Here is a 15,429-nt window from a genome sequence, read left to right on the forward strand (position 1 = left end):
GCATGGATTCCAAAAACTAGTTTTTAGGCAACAACAAAATAAGGACTAATTTGAGTTGAGATGCAGTGTGAGACAAATGGAGCATTTGATTGAGAATTATGTCACCAGATAAGTTGAATTTCAATTGTTGCTAGAATGAGTTTTGCAATACCAACAGTAATCAAAAGTGGTTCTACACCATTCTGATTCTATGTATGTAACCAGGAAATTGGAATGAGTTCTTGAGGATTTTTTCTAGCAACACATCATATTTTATTCTTCCTGATTTCGGCTATTTATTGATTTCTTGTTCATATGTCCATAAAGGAATAGAGCTGAGTAAAATTTAAATTTTCACCTTAAAGTAGGTTCACCATTGTCTCCAATAGAAAGCTTAGTTATATGTTGGGTTGTTTTAAATTACTTGTAATATTATTATTTTTGAATATTCTTTCTCTCTCTCACACCTCATCATATGGATCACGTTTTTCTCTCTCTCTTAATCTCTCTTCACCTAAATTATAGTATTCATGCCTTCCTTGTTGCAAGTATATCGTAACGGAAGAAGTTAATTATAACCTTTTTTAAAAATTATAATAATAAATATTCCATCGAGGAAGGTGCATGATATAGTTAGCCTTACTTCTTTCTCTTTTAACATGTTCGATCAAGAGATCTAGAACTAAACTCCTGAGTCCTAACCCTTATAAAGAAAACATAAAAGGTGGTATCAAGTATACTACAACATTAACGTTCTTCTATTGCAACATACTATATATTTGGATTGCCAAATTCATAAACTTTTACCATATAATTATACAAAAGTAATAAAAAAACTATTATCAAATGTAATCTTGTTAAATTCGTTTTAATATATTATTACATACATATCGATATTTTATAATTTTTACTAATATGTAATTAAAAGTATAGCACAATTCAAATTCTCCCATTCTTTTTATGCAATCGTTTAAAAAATTGGGATTCAGATATATACAGAACAATAAAAAAATGTTTTGTACAAGGGCCTGGAAAAAAAAATCGACTTTCTACTCTGCAGTCTGCACCCGTAAATTAACAACTATTAACCCCTGACCCATTCACAAATTACAACTATTAACCCCTGCCATATCCACCCACCTTACAAATATTCCTCAAAATAAACAATTAACTCCTAAACCATATTCACAAGTCACAACTAAGTGACTAACTATGAATCTATGATATGTACTAATTTTACAGCAAAAAAAGAGCATTCTAGTGAAAAACTTCAGGAGATGTATAAAACTCTCCTTCGTGGAACATAGGTCTCAAATCTTCATCTCTCATGAACTCCAAGGGGAAGCAAACAATGGTTCCCTTAACAGACTTTAACATCTCTAAAGGGTCTAATGTCTTACGCAGGCCGTCTTCATGAAATTTAACCATTTGAGGTGCTACACCAAAATCTATGGTTGTATACCCAATACTCTCTGTCAACTGTGACATCTTTTGTCTAAAGGCATGCCTGCATAGGAGAAAAAATTAATATGACTATCACAGAGCAACACCTAGTTCCGAAAGTTTGCAATTTGAAGAAAGGGCATACTTACTTCGTGTGTATATGATCATTGGGTGTGCATTTAAAAATGACGTCATAGATTATGGTATTTGCCTGAAAAAACAATCAAGAGTCTTATTAAGGAAGATACAAGCAAACAAGGTCAAGGTGGCAGTATGTTCGATTATCAGTTCAAGCACGTTATGATTGGTAGGAAGGTTTGCTTTGGCAAGTTATAGTCAGCTTGACCTCAGCAAAGTACAGAAAAGTAGCTCCGGATCACTTAACTAACCTGACCAGGATTAATCAAGTGTGTTGAGTCTGGTTCGAGAAAGTTCGATGATCAAAATCTCCACAATATACCCTTGTGTAAGAGACCATTATATCAAGGTATTTGAAGAGGGGAATAAAAAAAATTAAACCCAAGACTTGATGGGATGTGGGTTCACAAAGAACTTGGAATGCATTTTCTTCATATGAAAGTTGTTGAGCTTATCTGAACTCATTTTTATAACTTGTTGGAACTTATCTAAGCTCTAGAGCTTAATTGATTTACACAACCTACAGAAAAGAACCTTTTTTCCTAATAATTTTCGATCTAGGTTTCAAGGCTGTATATGTTTCTCCTCCCCTCAGTTTCCTCCCACTTGTATGTGTTTACCTATGATATGTCCAATCGTGCCATGAATCATGATAACGTTACTCTTCAGCTCTAGAATATTATTACTTCCTCATTCTACATTAGATGTATAGAAGGATATCATACTGAACAACAATGTTTCACAAACCTCAGCAGTTTTCATCCATAAATTTGTGTATGTTCTGTCAGCGACAGGATCTTGGATTTGATTCATCTGCATAAAGGAAAGCCCGATGTTGATTAATGAATTTCATCTCCACGTCATAGTTGAAAAAAATCATGAGGAAACTGGATCAATGGTGTAGATTATGGTGAATATATTACCTCCCCAGCAGAGAGGCCAAGATGCTCAGCCCATAGAGAAAGTCGGAGACTAGAGCTAAATTTTCCAGCCATCCAAGACTGTCCGTTCATAGATGATTCTAGAAACTCCGTATCCTCGATAACTATTCCAATCTACACAGAAGATAAAAGTTAGCATGCCCACACTAAGCAAACATGAAGTTGGACGAAATCAAGGGTTGTTTTACCCCACCCCATTGTAAACAGCGAAGGGGGAATGCACAATGGCATGACAGAATAAGATATCAGACAAGGATACAGAATGAGACAGATATCTTTAGTAGTCAATGATGCTGTTTAAAACTGGATATATAATTCACCAACAGCTTGATTTCCAGTAAGTAACCTCTCCAGAAGTCTGAATCCCAACTTAGGATGTCTTAAATGCCATCCACGTTACAGTTACAGTGGGTGATCTCTATATTCAAATATTCACCGTCTCATACTCGCCTATACTTGAGGCTTCTTAGCAAAGAATTCTTGGTGAAGTAAGACATTTGGGATCAAAGAGCATACCTCAGAGTCTCTTGAGCCAAGCAAGCTCCTGTCATTGATGTTTGATGATCCAACCAAAGCAATACGATCATCAATTATCATCACTTTGCTATGCACATATACCTGCAAGATTACAACGTCTGCAGTCAGAAACAAATTTAAGAACAAGTCCCGTTTGAATTATGCACTAAAGTCTAAAATCCATAAGCTAACAGTCCTTCAAAATGCTCCACCTACAGTTTTAAATTTTGAGAGGAAACACCTTATTTCCTGTTGCTCTCTTTTGACTTCCATAACAGATACTATTAAGATAAAAAAGAGCCTTCCCCGCTCTATATTAAGATGCTTACAAAAACCTCCTATAAAGTTTGACTTCCGCATAAACAAGCAACCACGAAAATTTGAATTCTTAATGCATGAAGAACATGAAAAGCCCTCACAACAGTAAAAAATGTGAGGAAAAATGAACCTTGGTCTATAATACCCACAAGAGATAATGTTTGCTATAGCCCAGACATATAAGCAGCTGAACACATCAAAAGCTTCCTCGGGTAAGAGTCTGGAAGCTCTTAAAACCAGACTGCATTATGAACGGAAATGAAGTAGAGGACATGCACCTGGAGAATTACCTGGCTTGTGACCAGAGGTCCACCTTCGTAAAGCCTACCATATGTTCGAAGGCCGTAAAATGAAATGTAATCATCTGTCTTTGAACCAAGTTCAGCCCTAAGCTTCTGGAGTATTGAATTTTCTCCTCTGCAAATGGTTCGATATTGCCAATGCATTAGGGCTCTCACAGTTGCAGCACCAGCATCGTCCATACCACCCTGGTTTTGATAATATCAAAGCAAAGGTAAGAATGATGGGCCCAAACTTTCTACCAGTACTCCAAGATTGATTTCGTGATTCAGACCTGAAATCCGGGCAGCAGAGGTATGACTATAATAGCTCTGAAGCATTTTTGTTGTTTGTGTGCTAAAAGTATACGCCTATATAGAGCCTCCATGACTCGATTCTGAATAATTCCATCTTCCTGAAGTCCTGATATGAAAAATTGATTCTGGAGCAGCAAACATGGGGCAGGCAGAATAAGCAAAAAAAAAAGGTATGACAGAAGTCTGACTACAGAGAGCATGCTTCTACTTAGGACAAAAGCTTGAAATTACCCCGATCCCCCTACCAAACTGTGGAAAAGAAGGAAATATAGAAGTGCACAACAGGAAAAAAAAAAAAAAAAAAAATTAAAGGTACTATTTTTTTTTTGAGGTATAAGAAAGGTATATTATTTGATGTAACTGATCTAAAGCAAATGGTGGGAAGAGGGTACGATGGTAGTAGTGCAAAAATGATTTGTATAATTGGTTCCGTTGACATTCAAATTGGAATCCCCCTAAATTCTGGAAGAATAATCTTTTAAGTTTTATGTATAGATCATAAAAACAAGTTAGTCATCATCAATAGTGAAGCCTTTACTACAAAAAGTCCCACTTTACATGCTCAATCATTTTACCTCAATATAAATAAAGTGCTCCGCTTGCTCAATGAGGGAACAATAAGCTTTGTGAATACTATCTTCAGATTGGCTTGTTCCAGCAGACCACTGACTCACGCTTCTGATAATCTAGACATGCCAATGTAAGAATTAAGACAATTTGATGAAAGACTCAAACCATCAACATATAATGGAAGGAAAATCTGAAATGTGATTCACGAATGCCCAACAAAATACGGAGAATACTGAACATCTGTGTCAGTATCAATCAGAGCAGCTCTCACCATTAGCCTATTATTATGGTATGTATGATACAAGTTAATTTGACAAGAGAATCTTAAGGCAAACTTAACCATGATGCCTGGATACATACTGTTTATCGACAGATATCCTAAAGCCTAGAGAGATGGTGGAACAAGATACAACTAGTAGTTAAATGCATAAACAGGTGGATATGGGAAGCATCCGTAAGGTGAACAACTATATTTAATATTTTAGGAGCGTATGCTTAATGCCTTCGATGAACCAAAACAAGAAACAAAGCGCAAATCAAATAGAGAAGAAAGGAAGCAAGAGATGGACACATTTGGGAGCCTGGGAGGTGGAAAAAGCCCTCAAAGGAGAGGACTATAAAAACCACCTATGAAAGAGATCTACATTCTTTTGGTCCATCACAATGTGTTTACAAGAGATTTACAAATCTCTACAATGTTTCAAGTCTCTCACTAATGTGCTTGGAGGCTCTCCATAGGATCGATGCTATGAACAATTTCTGAATAAAACCCTTAAAAGGTATTTATATGAAAAGAGCTAATTGGAATATCCCCAAAGTTCATTCAGTAATGAATCCCATGTGACTTTTCCACCCAAAAAAAAAAAGGCAGAAACTTTGCCAAAGAAGCCGCTCATAAAAACTGATCAGGAACTTCGACTCATTTTCTGCTTGCCTGGGCACCCCTGATCAGCTCAAAGTCCAATTAGCCTCTATTGCACCTCCAACAGATAACCATGAGTTCAAGTTGATTTAAATCGACTTCCACCAGACTATTCAGAAGTAATAAACCTTTTCGAAGTATTCGACATATATGCAGAAAGCTTTTCTCTGTTGTTCAATTTCATATAAAAGATCACACACCAAGCATTCATGTCAAGTTGAGGTGTCAAATATATGTCAGGCACAGAACACCTAGGTATAAGGTAACACTAAGGTAATTAAAGAACATTAGAGAGCTGAAAAAAAAGGCATAGGGTAAACCCAAATGAAATGAAGTTGGAGTCTACACTTGAGAAATAGGCTCCCACCTCTAATTAGAGATGAGAATGTGCCTAGCGCCCTAGCTGACTTGCCAGCTGCTCAAGCTCAGTTCGAGATTTTCATGAGTCGAGCAAATCTAAGCACGACTCGAGAGTCTCCAAATACACAAGCTATTCTATAATTACATACAGTAAGTCGTAATTTCCAATTAATAATAAAGATCTGTGTGATACTTACAAGGATCTCAATATATTAGTGCAAACTTAGTGATAGGAAAGTTATAACCTAAAAGAATATCCAATAACAAATTTTAACTCAGGTCGAGTTTTCAGCTTTAGTTTAACTTGTAAGTCTTGAGCTCGTAAAAAGCTCTATATTCAGCACGGGCTTGGATTTAAGTGCTATGAGCCGAGCCGAGCTAGTTCAAGCTCGAGCTCGGCTTGACAGAGCTTGTTATTATCACCCCTACATCTAATATATAAGTTGAATATTTTAGATGGAAAGCTAAGATTGTTTTGTCAGGTCAGCTAACTTAATATTGAGATCTCTACAAAATAACTCCTAATCAAATTTCAGCTCAGGAGATTTACGGGACTTTAGGATTCACTAATGTGGCTTCCTTCATTAAGAACTCCAGATGGCTATTCAAGGAAATGATCCTATAATAATGTTACAGAGGACACTCTATGTGTTGGTATAAAAAAATTGCAGTAATATTCTAATTAAGCAGCTTCTATACGAACTTTAAGATAACTCCTTTTGAGCATCAAAACCTAGGTAGTACATGAAATTACTAGATGTTTTAGTGATATGAATAATTGCCAAAATTATACTAAAATCATGCAATTAATTTATAGAGAAACAACGCTATAGTTCAGTCAGAAGATACCTGGCAATGACATGAGGTACGTGGACCAGTTTGTGAAGGTTCACTTGTGGAATCAACCTCCTTACCTTGCTCCTGTGTTTCCCACCACTCAACTGAATTCTCGTTACAAGAGGTTAACCTTTGATCAAACATGTTATCATGTTGAGGTTGATCTACCAAGCCGTCAATCTGTGTATGTTGGGTTAGAGAATCAACTTTAGTATCCTGGATGAATGATGAACTCTCGTGTTCTTTGTTTGTCAAATCAAATCTACTCTGATCATTTTGAAGAGTATTATTGCATTTGGATTCATTCAAGGCTTCTGAATCTCGAGGCAAAAGCATTGGGATATCCAATTCTGGTGATTCAGGGGAAAATATAGCCTGTTTGTTCATGACTTCCCTTTGTTTCTCTTCTTCGTTCTTCGGGATGTTAATCTCGGTGCTTCTTAGATAGTGAGGAAGAACCATGTGATGACGGGGAATGAGTAGAGGTATTGCTCGTTGATATGGTGCTTTACTTTTCTGCCATAATAATGATGAATCACATTGGTGAACTTTAGCAATCTTAAGCAACAAAGAAATTGAAAAACGAATTACAAAATCAACCTTAGCATAGTTCCACCGCTGAACAAAGTGCCTCGCGACATCACGACAAGGAGGTCCCCAAAGAGCACAGTGCACATCATGCCATGGCATACGAGGGTATCTTTGGCGGTCAAATTCGTCTGTCATCATGTCCTCCCAAGAATTCGGTTCTGACTCTCTAAAGATATAAATAATTAATAAATAAATTTATAGAGAGAACTTTGAAAACTTAATATTGATAGTATTTGAGAAGGCTGAACTCAAACTGGAAATGGAGATTTGGTTTGCTGCGATATTCAAGGCACCTTTTCTTTGACATTATAACATAGACAAGAGTGACGCTAGTTCAAGAATTGATGATTAGTTGCACAATTACTTCACAGAGACTAATTAAAGTAGTAATTGGTTTGTAAATTACTTAAATCAATCTATTAGACACTTTAAACAACTGGAGCTCCCAAAGAAAGGATATCAACTGACCTGGGGTTGTAATAGTCTTTTCCTGGGAAAATTCTGGGAGGAAAATCGCCCACTCCATGATTAACTGTGTCATAACGACCAAAGCACAAATCAAGGCCCCCAATAAAGCATATTTGGTGATCAACAACAACGATCTTTTCATGGTGTGACCTGACAAAAGGCAAGAAAAAATATTTGGAGCATGCATGAAGTTAAAACGACAAAAGAAAATTCAGAAACATATACAAGCATAATCACAAAAACTCCATTCAGTAATTTCCTCGAAAATTGACAAGTATCTTTCACTACTCACCAATAATAGATTCCAGTTGCCAAATGGTCGGGATAGCGTAACACTCTCACATTCTCATGAATGTTGAGGAGTCTTCTTTTACTATAAAGACTGTTAATTTTTAAAGCTATAGAAACCTCCTTGTAAAGAAGAATATAGATCTGCAAATCAGTGATAGTACAAGTCAATCAAGTGGAAACCACTCAAAAAGTGTTATAGCTATAATTCTAAATCATTCAAAGAGCTATATGAACACAGCACATGCACATCTATATATAACAAGGACTTCTATTAGATAGACTTAATATTGATACTCTTGACAAACTTTATGTGGAAGATGTGAGGTTCAATACACTCAACATCATAAAGAATTTGAGACTGCAAGCAGGAATCATTGAGAATTTCAAAGAGAAAAACAGTCAAAGGAAGTTATCAAATTTAATGAGCACAAACAGAGATTCAAGAAGTACGGTAAAACACTAGAAACGTTACACCTTACTCTTTAGGTACTGGCAAACTCTGATCCCAATCCAGTTTGATCCCCCCCCCCTCTCCTCCAATCCCCCTTACAGACTGATTCAATAATGTTATGCGGCGCCTCCCAAAAGTACAAACCCCTCACTAGCTGAGTATATCCCTACTCAACATTGTTCAAACTCCAAACACCAGTGTTTCTTTTATTCTTGTTAAGCTTAGTAGCAACCCCCGCCCCCCAAATTCCAATTTCCCTTCAGTATATGATTTCATAATGTCAGATGGTGTTTTTCAGAAGTAAGCCTCTCACTAGCTGAGTATTCCTGCTAACTTAATTCAAAATTTTAAAAACAATGGTTATCCTTGATGCTATTATGGTTAGTAACAACACAAGTCTTTAAAAGATATTGTTAATCTTTTTTAATACATAATGAGCAAGTAAAGATGTTCAAATGCAAGTCAAACCCCACAGAAAAAAAGAAATCATCAACTATATTCAATTACGAGGCAGAAAAAAAGAATTAGCTATATCTGCACCTGAACCCCTTCCTTCGCCTTTGATTCAAGTAAGACATCTAGCCGGGAGGTCTCATGATTTATAAAAGGACGCCTCAGATATAGCTCTGGACAAAGCCACCAACCAGTAATGAATATCTGCATAAAATGCCATGATATTGGTTATAAAAGACCAATAGCTGATGGTCATACAGTGTAACAGTGTAAGGAACAAACCTCTGCCTTAGCATTCTCTATGGCTGTAGCTATGGCATCAAACGCTGATTCCCCATCTACGAACCATTGAGCTTCACTTCCATCCTCCTGCTTCCTTTGGGGTGCAAAAGAACCAAAACGATGAGGATGGCACCAACCCTCGGGTTGCCTTTGAACAGCATCGTTAACTGCAGCTACCCAGTCTTTGACCTTGCTACTGCTGGAAGTTCTTAGCCTTAAATTCCAGTTGCCACAGGAGATCTTATGGCCATTCCAAGGAAAATTATCACTAAGTTAGCAACGCATAAAAGCACATCAATGCTGTGAGAAAGCATCGAAGTGGTATATGTCCTATCCAAAGCACATACATGGAAGACAGCTAGAATTTGCATGCACAGCAACATCGGTCATTAAAAAGAACCACATGAAGAATATTACTAGCACTCCTTGAATTTGACAATCCTTGTCCTAATTAACTTATTAGGACCCAAAGACAGAAAGCCATAAATTAATAAATGAAGTCAACACTTGTGAAACTCTTAGAGCTTGTGGCCTAAAGTTAGTTCTTGATAGTCCATGACAGCTATATCCGAAATCTCTGAACTCAATGGTCAAATTTGGTTCTTGATGACTAAAATATAAAGTAAGACAAAGAAAGCTGAGCAGAGGTAGTATGATTACTTTAGGTATGACTTATGAGCTACCAAGTCACCAACTGGTCCAAGCCCCCAATCAGGTTACTTGAGTTTAGAACAATGATAGTCAGATAATTGGATTTGTTAATCAGGAATTTATGCCATTCATGCTGATATGTCTGGATGGAAAGAACAACTTTTGGGACCATAAATGAATCTTAATACAACTTGGCTTTCCTCAGAAAATCTGATTTCACATCCACTTGAAATATGCATACTTCTTCTTTCAGAAATTAACCAAAGTGGCACAACTAGTTTCGACATTTAATTGACTATGGTGTGATCTTCAACCAAGAATACTCATCGCCTAGCAGTTATAGCAAGATTGCATCAAAAATTTATCTGACAAAAAATTTATACAACTTAAATGAGAATGTAAGCTTAGTTCCTTCAGTTACTTAAGTATTGACACAATTGAAAGCATACCTTAAAATAATAATGTAAAGGCTTGCGGCTCTTAGACTCATGAGCCAGGTGTACTTTTTCATTACTTATGGATGGTAATGCATCAAAAATTATTATATCCAATAGTTTCATATCAAGCGGATCTTCTAGGAAGGCTAAGAAGCCAGGTTTTAGCACAGCCCACACCTGCATGAAGATAAAGCCCATATCAATATGCCTGTAAAAGGTGACATAGAAAAAGATGGAAATATAAAAGGTGAAGCACCTTTTGCCAGCTGCAACAACCAAACCAATCACAAGGCAAGCACTGTCTAGCGCCATTTTTCCTCTTTATTCTCGCTAGATGATTTACCAACACATAATCCTCTTTTAACTTGGGGCCATACTCCTGTAAAAATGACAGCTTCGAAACCTCCAAAAATTTACAAACCTGTAATCGACAAACCTTCGTCATATGTGGAAAAAGAGGAGCATAGGGGTGTTAAACTTAGGATGCCTGACATCTAGATATCCATGAGAAAAAGAAAAAAAGAGATGACAATGAAAACCAAGGTATGCACAATAGCACTTCAGCCTTCACAACAATAAAATGGCAAGACAAGTGTATGGGCAAATCCTTTTGCTTCAAAAGATATCCTATTCAGTTTCCATGAATGGAAAAAGTAGATTCTGGTCAAAGAAAGAAAACTGGAATCAAATGTATTACACTCTAACTCAGAGGGACAGCGCATAAAATTACGAAGATTTTACAAGACAACAGCCATGTTCTCGGGAGAGAAGTTCAAGAAGACACCAAAAGAGCTGACAATATTTCGTAGACCAAAAAGAAGCAGAGATAGCTAATACTATAAGAGAACATCTATAAAAAAAAAAAAAAGAAAGAGAGTTCCAAAGCGCACATAGTTCTTGCTATACAAAGTTGCAGTCCATTTGCCTCAACTCACCTGTTGAGAATTTACAATTTCCAAGTTGCCTAAAAAGTGATTCAGATATCCTTGCATTGCCACCTTTGCTTTCTCCGCAATTGACTGCTGCCTTCCAACAGATGAACTAATGATGGAAAAGGCAGCTCTAGATGGAATGTTGCTGCAGGAAAATGATGTTAAAATACAAGCTATAAAATCAAAAAGTTGCTCTAATCTGATGACAAAAGAACAGGGTAGCCACTCACTGATGTCGCAAACTTGCATCCTGGTGAAGGCGAACAGCATCATCATCAAAATCATCATCATCATCATGCATAACTGCTGCATGATCTAAAATTCCTAGGTTCTGAAGCCATTCCTTCACCTTTAATTAGCAGGAATAACAAAGATATAAGAACTTCACAATCGCATAAAGTGCACTCGACAATTTATCAGTTACAGGACTAAACACAGTACTTGTAGGCCGAACAAACTTCATAGTTTATCAGAGAGAGAAAAAAAAGGAAGAAAATAATAATTACAATCCAGTCATTAAAATCTCATTTGGTATAAGAGATATACCTGCTCTTGCTTCTCATGGAATTCCTCAATGATTGCTCTTTTCTTCAAAGATATGTGTAAGAAGAGAACTTGCGTTGCTTTCTTTTGTAACAGCCACTTAAACTGTTAGAAAAAGAAACTAGAAATGATAAATTATGGTAATAAAGTATAACAAATAAAGTGAGAAAATGCACCATTACACACTAGAAGATTGTCTCCCAAAGAGATTTAAAAAGAAAGATCAATTGCTTGCTCAGAAATATGATCAGAAATAAAAAATTCAGAAATTGTTGAATCAATCCGAATTCAGAAAAAGTCCAGGAAAAACATCACTCTAGGAAGAGAATCAAGAATTGGAGAAGAGATAAAATCTATTCCTGCATGCTAAGTCATAGTGTCATACAACCTGGACTCAAGCAAGGGTGAACTATAGAGGGTCACTTCTAAAGGCTGGGTCTGACAAATTTGGACAAGTTTGCATCTCTTGGCTAATTTCAGATTCCTTAATTCTCCATACCACATCTGACAATGATTGGCCAACCGGAACTTTGAGCATTTTTCTCAAGTACAAACATGGGTGTTTTGGAAATTTTACATTTGACAAGAGTACTATGGCCACTCGAAACACTTCGTATTGGAAGATAATACATGAATCTTCATATGTTCTCTGATTTACTTTGAGTACAACATTATGAGTACGCGTTGGTGGAAACTGAACACTCTAATAGACTGTTATGGGCATTAGATGTTCATTCCGGACCATAACATGCAAAGTTTCATAGAATGGTCGAGTCACACACTTGGATACATATATGTGTACGACTGAGTCTAACTAACATAGCTTTGAGAAGATATCACAAGTCTGTATAATTCAGCATATGTGAACGTGAAAAACTAACACCTGATATGAGATACATTTCCCACAAAACAACATTTTTTAGCTTATAGGGAAGATGTTAAGAACAACAGATGAATGCACAAAATATCTGGCAGTATTATCTAGCACCAAACGGTTCTGTTGTTCGTTAAGATAGCTATTTGCAATCCACAATATTCCACCTATACGCCTTCAATCCCCTTAATTTACTTGATATGTTAAACAAACACACCATATTTGGTCATGAGGAGAGTCATGTTAAGTTGTTAACTCTTAGTTAAACCATTTAATTGTCAAAAGTTACTCCTAGTAAAAAAAAAAGTCGTTGCTTCGAACTTGAACCAAGTACAAACACACGAATTCCGCCCTCTTAGCAACTTGATCACCAACAGCCATCAAACAATCTTCTTAACTATTTCGAAATTCATATACATTAATTATTCTTTCCTTGTCAGATGAGTAATATTATAAGCCAAGGCATCAAAAGTACAAGTAGCAGGTGTTTTTAATTTTTTTATTATTAAGCATATTACAAAGAAATCAAATAATTATTCCACTTTCACCAATTAAAAAGCAAATCACTCAAGTTTGACAACAATCGATATCAAATTCAGAATTATACCGAATAATATTACCACAACCAAAAACTAACCATTCTTTCAACAACATCAGTTCTACAAAACTACAATGGGTAAAATAATCTATAAACCGTAATAAATACGAACACAACAACAACAGAGTAAAAGAAGACAGAAATTCAACCTGCTTATATTGGACTTCAATGGTGTAAGAAAGAAGCAAAGGAGTGATATTAGTAACATCTGGCCTAGTCACCGATAATATGGTAGCCTTCGGAAGTTCCTCGAATATCGGAGAGTTCATCGTAGTGTTATCGGAGCCTTTACGAAACGACGTTGTCGCCGGCGAAGACATTGGCTTGTAATACTGCCGCTCAGCGCCGCCGAGCAAGTGCTCCGTCGCCTGCTGAATTCAAATGTTTGAGGAATGCTTTTCTCGCTCTAAATTTCATCCATGCATATTAATCGCATATATTATATAACAAAAAAATCACCATAAATAGACCAATATTGAGTACATAAGTACTAATAATATAGTAATCTCTAATTCAATGAGTTGATCAAAATGAGAATTTTTATAGTTCAATAAAAGATGAAAGTCTTGCCATGTTATCGGAGGCCTGCCAATACGAAGTCGTGTTCGCCGACGATGGCATTGGCGTGTTAGGCAAGCGATCACTAGTACCGATCAAATGCTCTGTCGCCGACGAAATCGCCTAATAATGCAATAATCAACAACTTTGTTGGCTAATTTAGAATTTTTTGTAGTTTCAGTGTGTTGTATAATGGTAGTACATGAGAGATGAGAGAGAAAGGTTGCAGAGTTGGAGTTGGCAAAAGGAAGAAGAGGAGATGCATTTTCGTTGAGTATTTGTGCGCCAAAGATGGGAAAACATAGAAAAATGTTTTGGTCATGGGGTCATCACTTGCCATTTGTACTTTCTTGTGAGTTTTTTGGGTTTTTTGGTTTTGGTATTGGAATCTAGGAACGAATTTATTTGGAATTTTGGGATGATTGGTTAGAATATGCTTTTAGGCTTTCACAAATTATTAAAAGAGACGGTCTAATTTTAATATAAAAGTAGACCTAGTAACTAAATGGATTAAACTAGTGACCGAAATAAATTAACCTAGTCACTATTGGGCTTTAGTATTGGGTTTAGCTTTGCCTAATTTTAATTTAAAAGTAGGCGGTCTCTTACAAGACAAACTATTAGGCTTTATCTTGCGCTAGTCAACCAGATTTTGTTTAAAGTTGTAATTGCCCAATTTTTATATCGATGATCACCTAAATGAATTTGATGTCATCTGACTAGATGAGATGAATTAAATTTAATTTAAGTTGAGTTGAACTGAAATAAAATTAAGCGAGGATTTTCAAGGATAATTAAATTAAATTAAACTTAAAAAACAGTTGTATATGAATTTAGGCTTATAAGTCTAAGCGATTGTGCTTAGATTAAAAAATATTTTGTCCTATTATAACATAGAATCTGAATGTCTTTGCTCCGGATCGGATCATATGATTACAAACAACTCTTTGATAGCTTTGGAAAATTTTCGAAGCAGCGTAACAAAAGTAGAACATGGCTATGAAGCTATATCTGAGTAAGGCTTATGATCATGTTGAATGGGGATTCTTACGAAAACTTGTCCTTACTATGGGTTTGATGGCAGATGTGTGAATTTACTACAGTTTCATACTCATTCATCATCAATGGTAGAGTATCTTAATATGTTACTCCTACTAAGGGCTGAGAGCCTGAGACAGGTTGTGGAAGAAACTTAGAAGTTGGAAAGAGAAACTATGATCAAGAGCAGAGAAGGAAATGTTGATCAATGTTGTGATCCAAGCAATTCCCACCTATTTCATGGGAGTGTATAAGTTCCCAGTGGCAATATTCCAGAAGATAAGTTCAACAATGTCCCGTTTTTTGTGTGAAGGTATGGAGAAGCTCAGGGAATGCATTGGCTAAGTTGGAATAAATTATGAAAACCAAAGTGTATGGGATGAGTTTTAAATATCTTAGCTTGTTGTGTTCAGACAATTTTGGCAGCCTCCTTCATTTCAAAGATTCCCTCTTAAGTCGTGTTTTCAAAGCAACATACTACCCATAGTGATGTTCTTCATGCGAGTTTGAGGCGATCTAATAGCTTCTCGTGGAGAAGTATATGATCGAAGTGCAAAAAGTTTGGTGAAGGAATCTATCATGTATATGGTGAAAATGAGAAAGATATTGACACATGGAGAGATGCGTGGATTGGAGATGAGA

General features: G+C 36.3%; 1 protein-coding gene across 1 annotated transcript; it reads right to left on the reverse strand.

Moving 5' to 3' along the window:
- Positions 1-948: 948 nt before the first annotated feature.
- On the reverse strand, positions 949-14,173 carry LOC104890344 (phospholipase D zeta 1). Its single transcript, XM_010675788.4, has 21 exons — positions 13,762-14,173; positions 13,341-13,559; positions 11,723-11,824; positions 11,407-11,525; positions 11,180-11,321; positions 10,501-10,665; positions 10,257-10,421; positions 9,157-9,396; positions 8,962-9,078; positions 7,972-8,111; positions 7,680-7,829; positions 7,221-7,377; positions 6,633-7,136; positions 4,507-4,617; positions 3,910-4,056; positions 3,626-3,823; positions 3,018-3,119; positions 2,484-2,615; positions 2,308-2,373; positions 1,572-1,633; positions 949-1,486 (listed from the first exon to the last, which is right to left on the reverse strand). The coding sequence occupies exons 1-21, from the start codon at positions 13,810-13,812 to the stop codon at positions 1,237-1,239; spliced, it is 3,339 nt and encodes a 1,112-aa protein (XP_010674090.2). The 5' UTR covers positions 13,813-14,173; the 3' UTR covers positions 949-1,236.
- Positions 14,174-15,429: the final 1,256 nt, after the last annotated feature.

The sequence above is a fragment of the Beta vulgaris genome, chromosome 4 (genome assembly GCF_026745355.1).
Source record: "Beta vulgaris subsp. vulgaris cultivar EL10 chromosome 4, EL10.2, whole genome shotgun sequence".
NCBI lineage: Eukaryota > Viridiplantae > Streptophyta > Magnoliopsida > Caryophyllales > Amaranthaceae > Beta > Beta vulgaris.

What these genes read in the sequence shown, in the direction of transcription:
- LOC104890344 (XM_010675788.4), bottom strand. Translation starts at nt 13,812, where the DNA reads ATGCCATCGTCGGCGAACACGACTTCGTATTGGCAGGCCTCCGATAAC. An exon ending in GATGCAAGTTTGCGACATCA is followed by an intron (nt 11,322 to 11,406) that starts GTGAGTGGCTAC and finishes ATTTTCCTGCAG; the next exon opens with CAACATTCCATCTAGAGCTG. An exon ending in TTGGCTCAAGAGACTCTGAG is followed by an intron (nt 2,616 to 3,017) that starts GTATGCTCTTTG and finishes TCTTCTGTGTAG; the next exon opens with ATTGGAATAGTTATCGAGGA.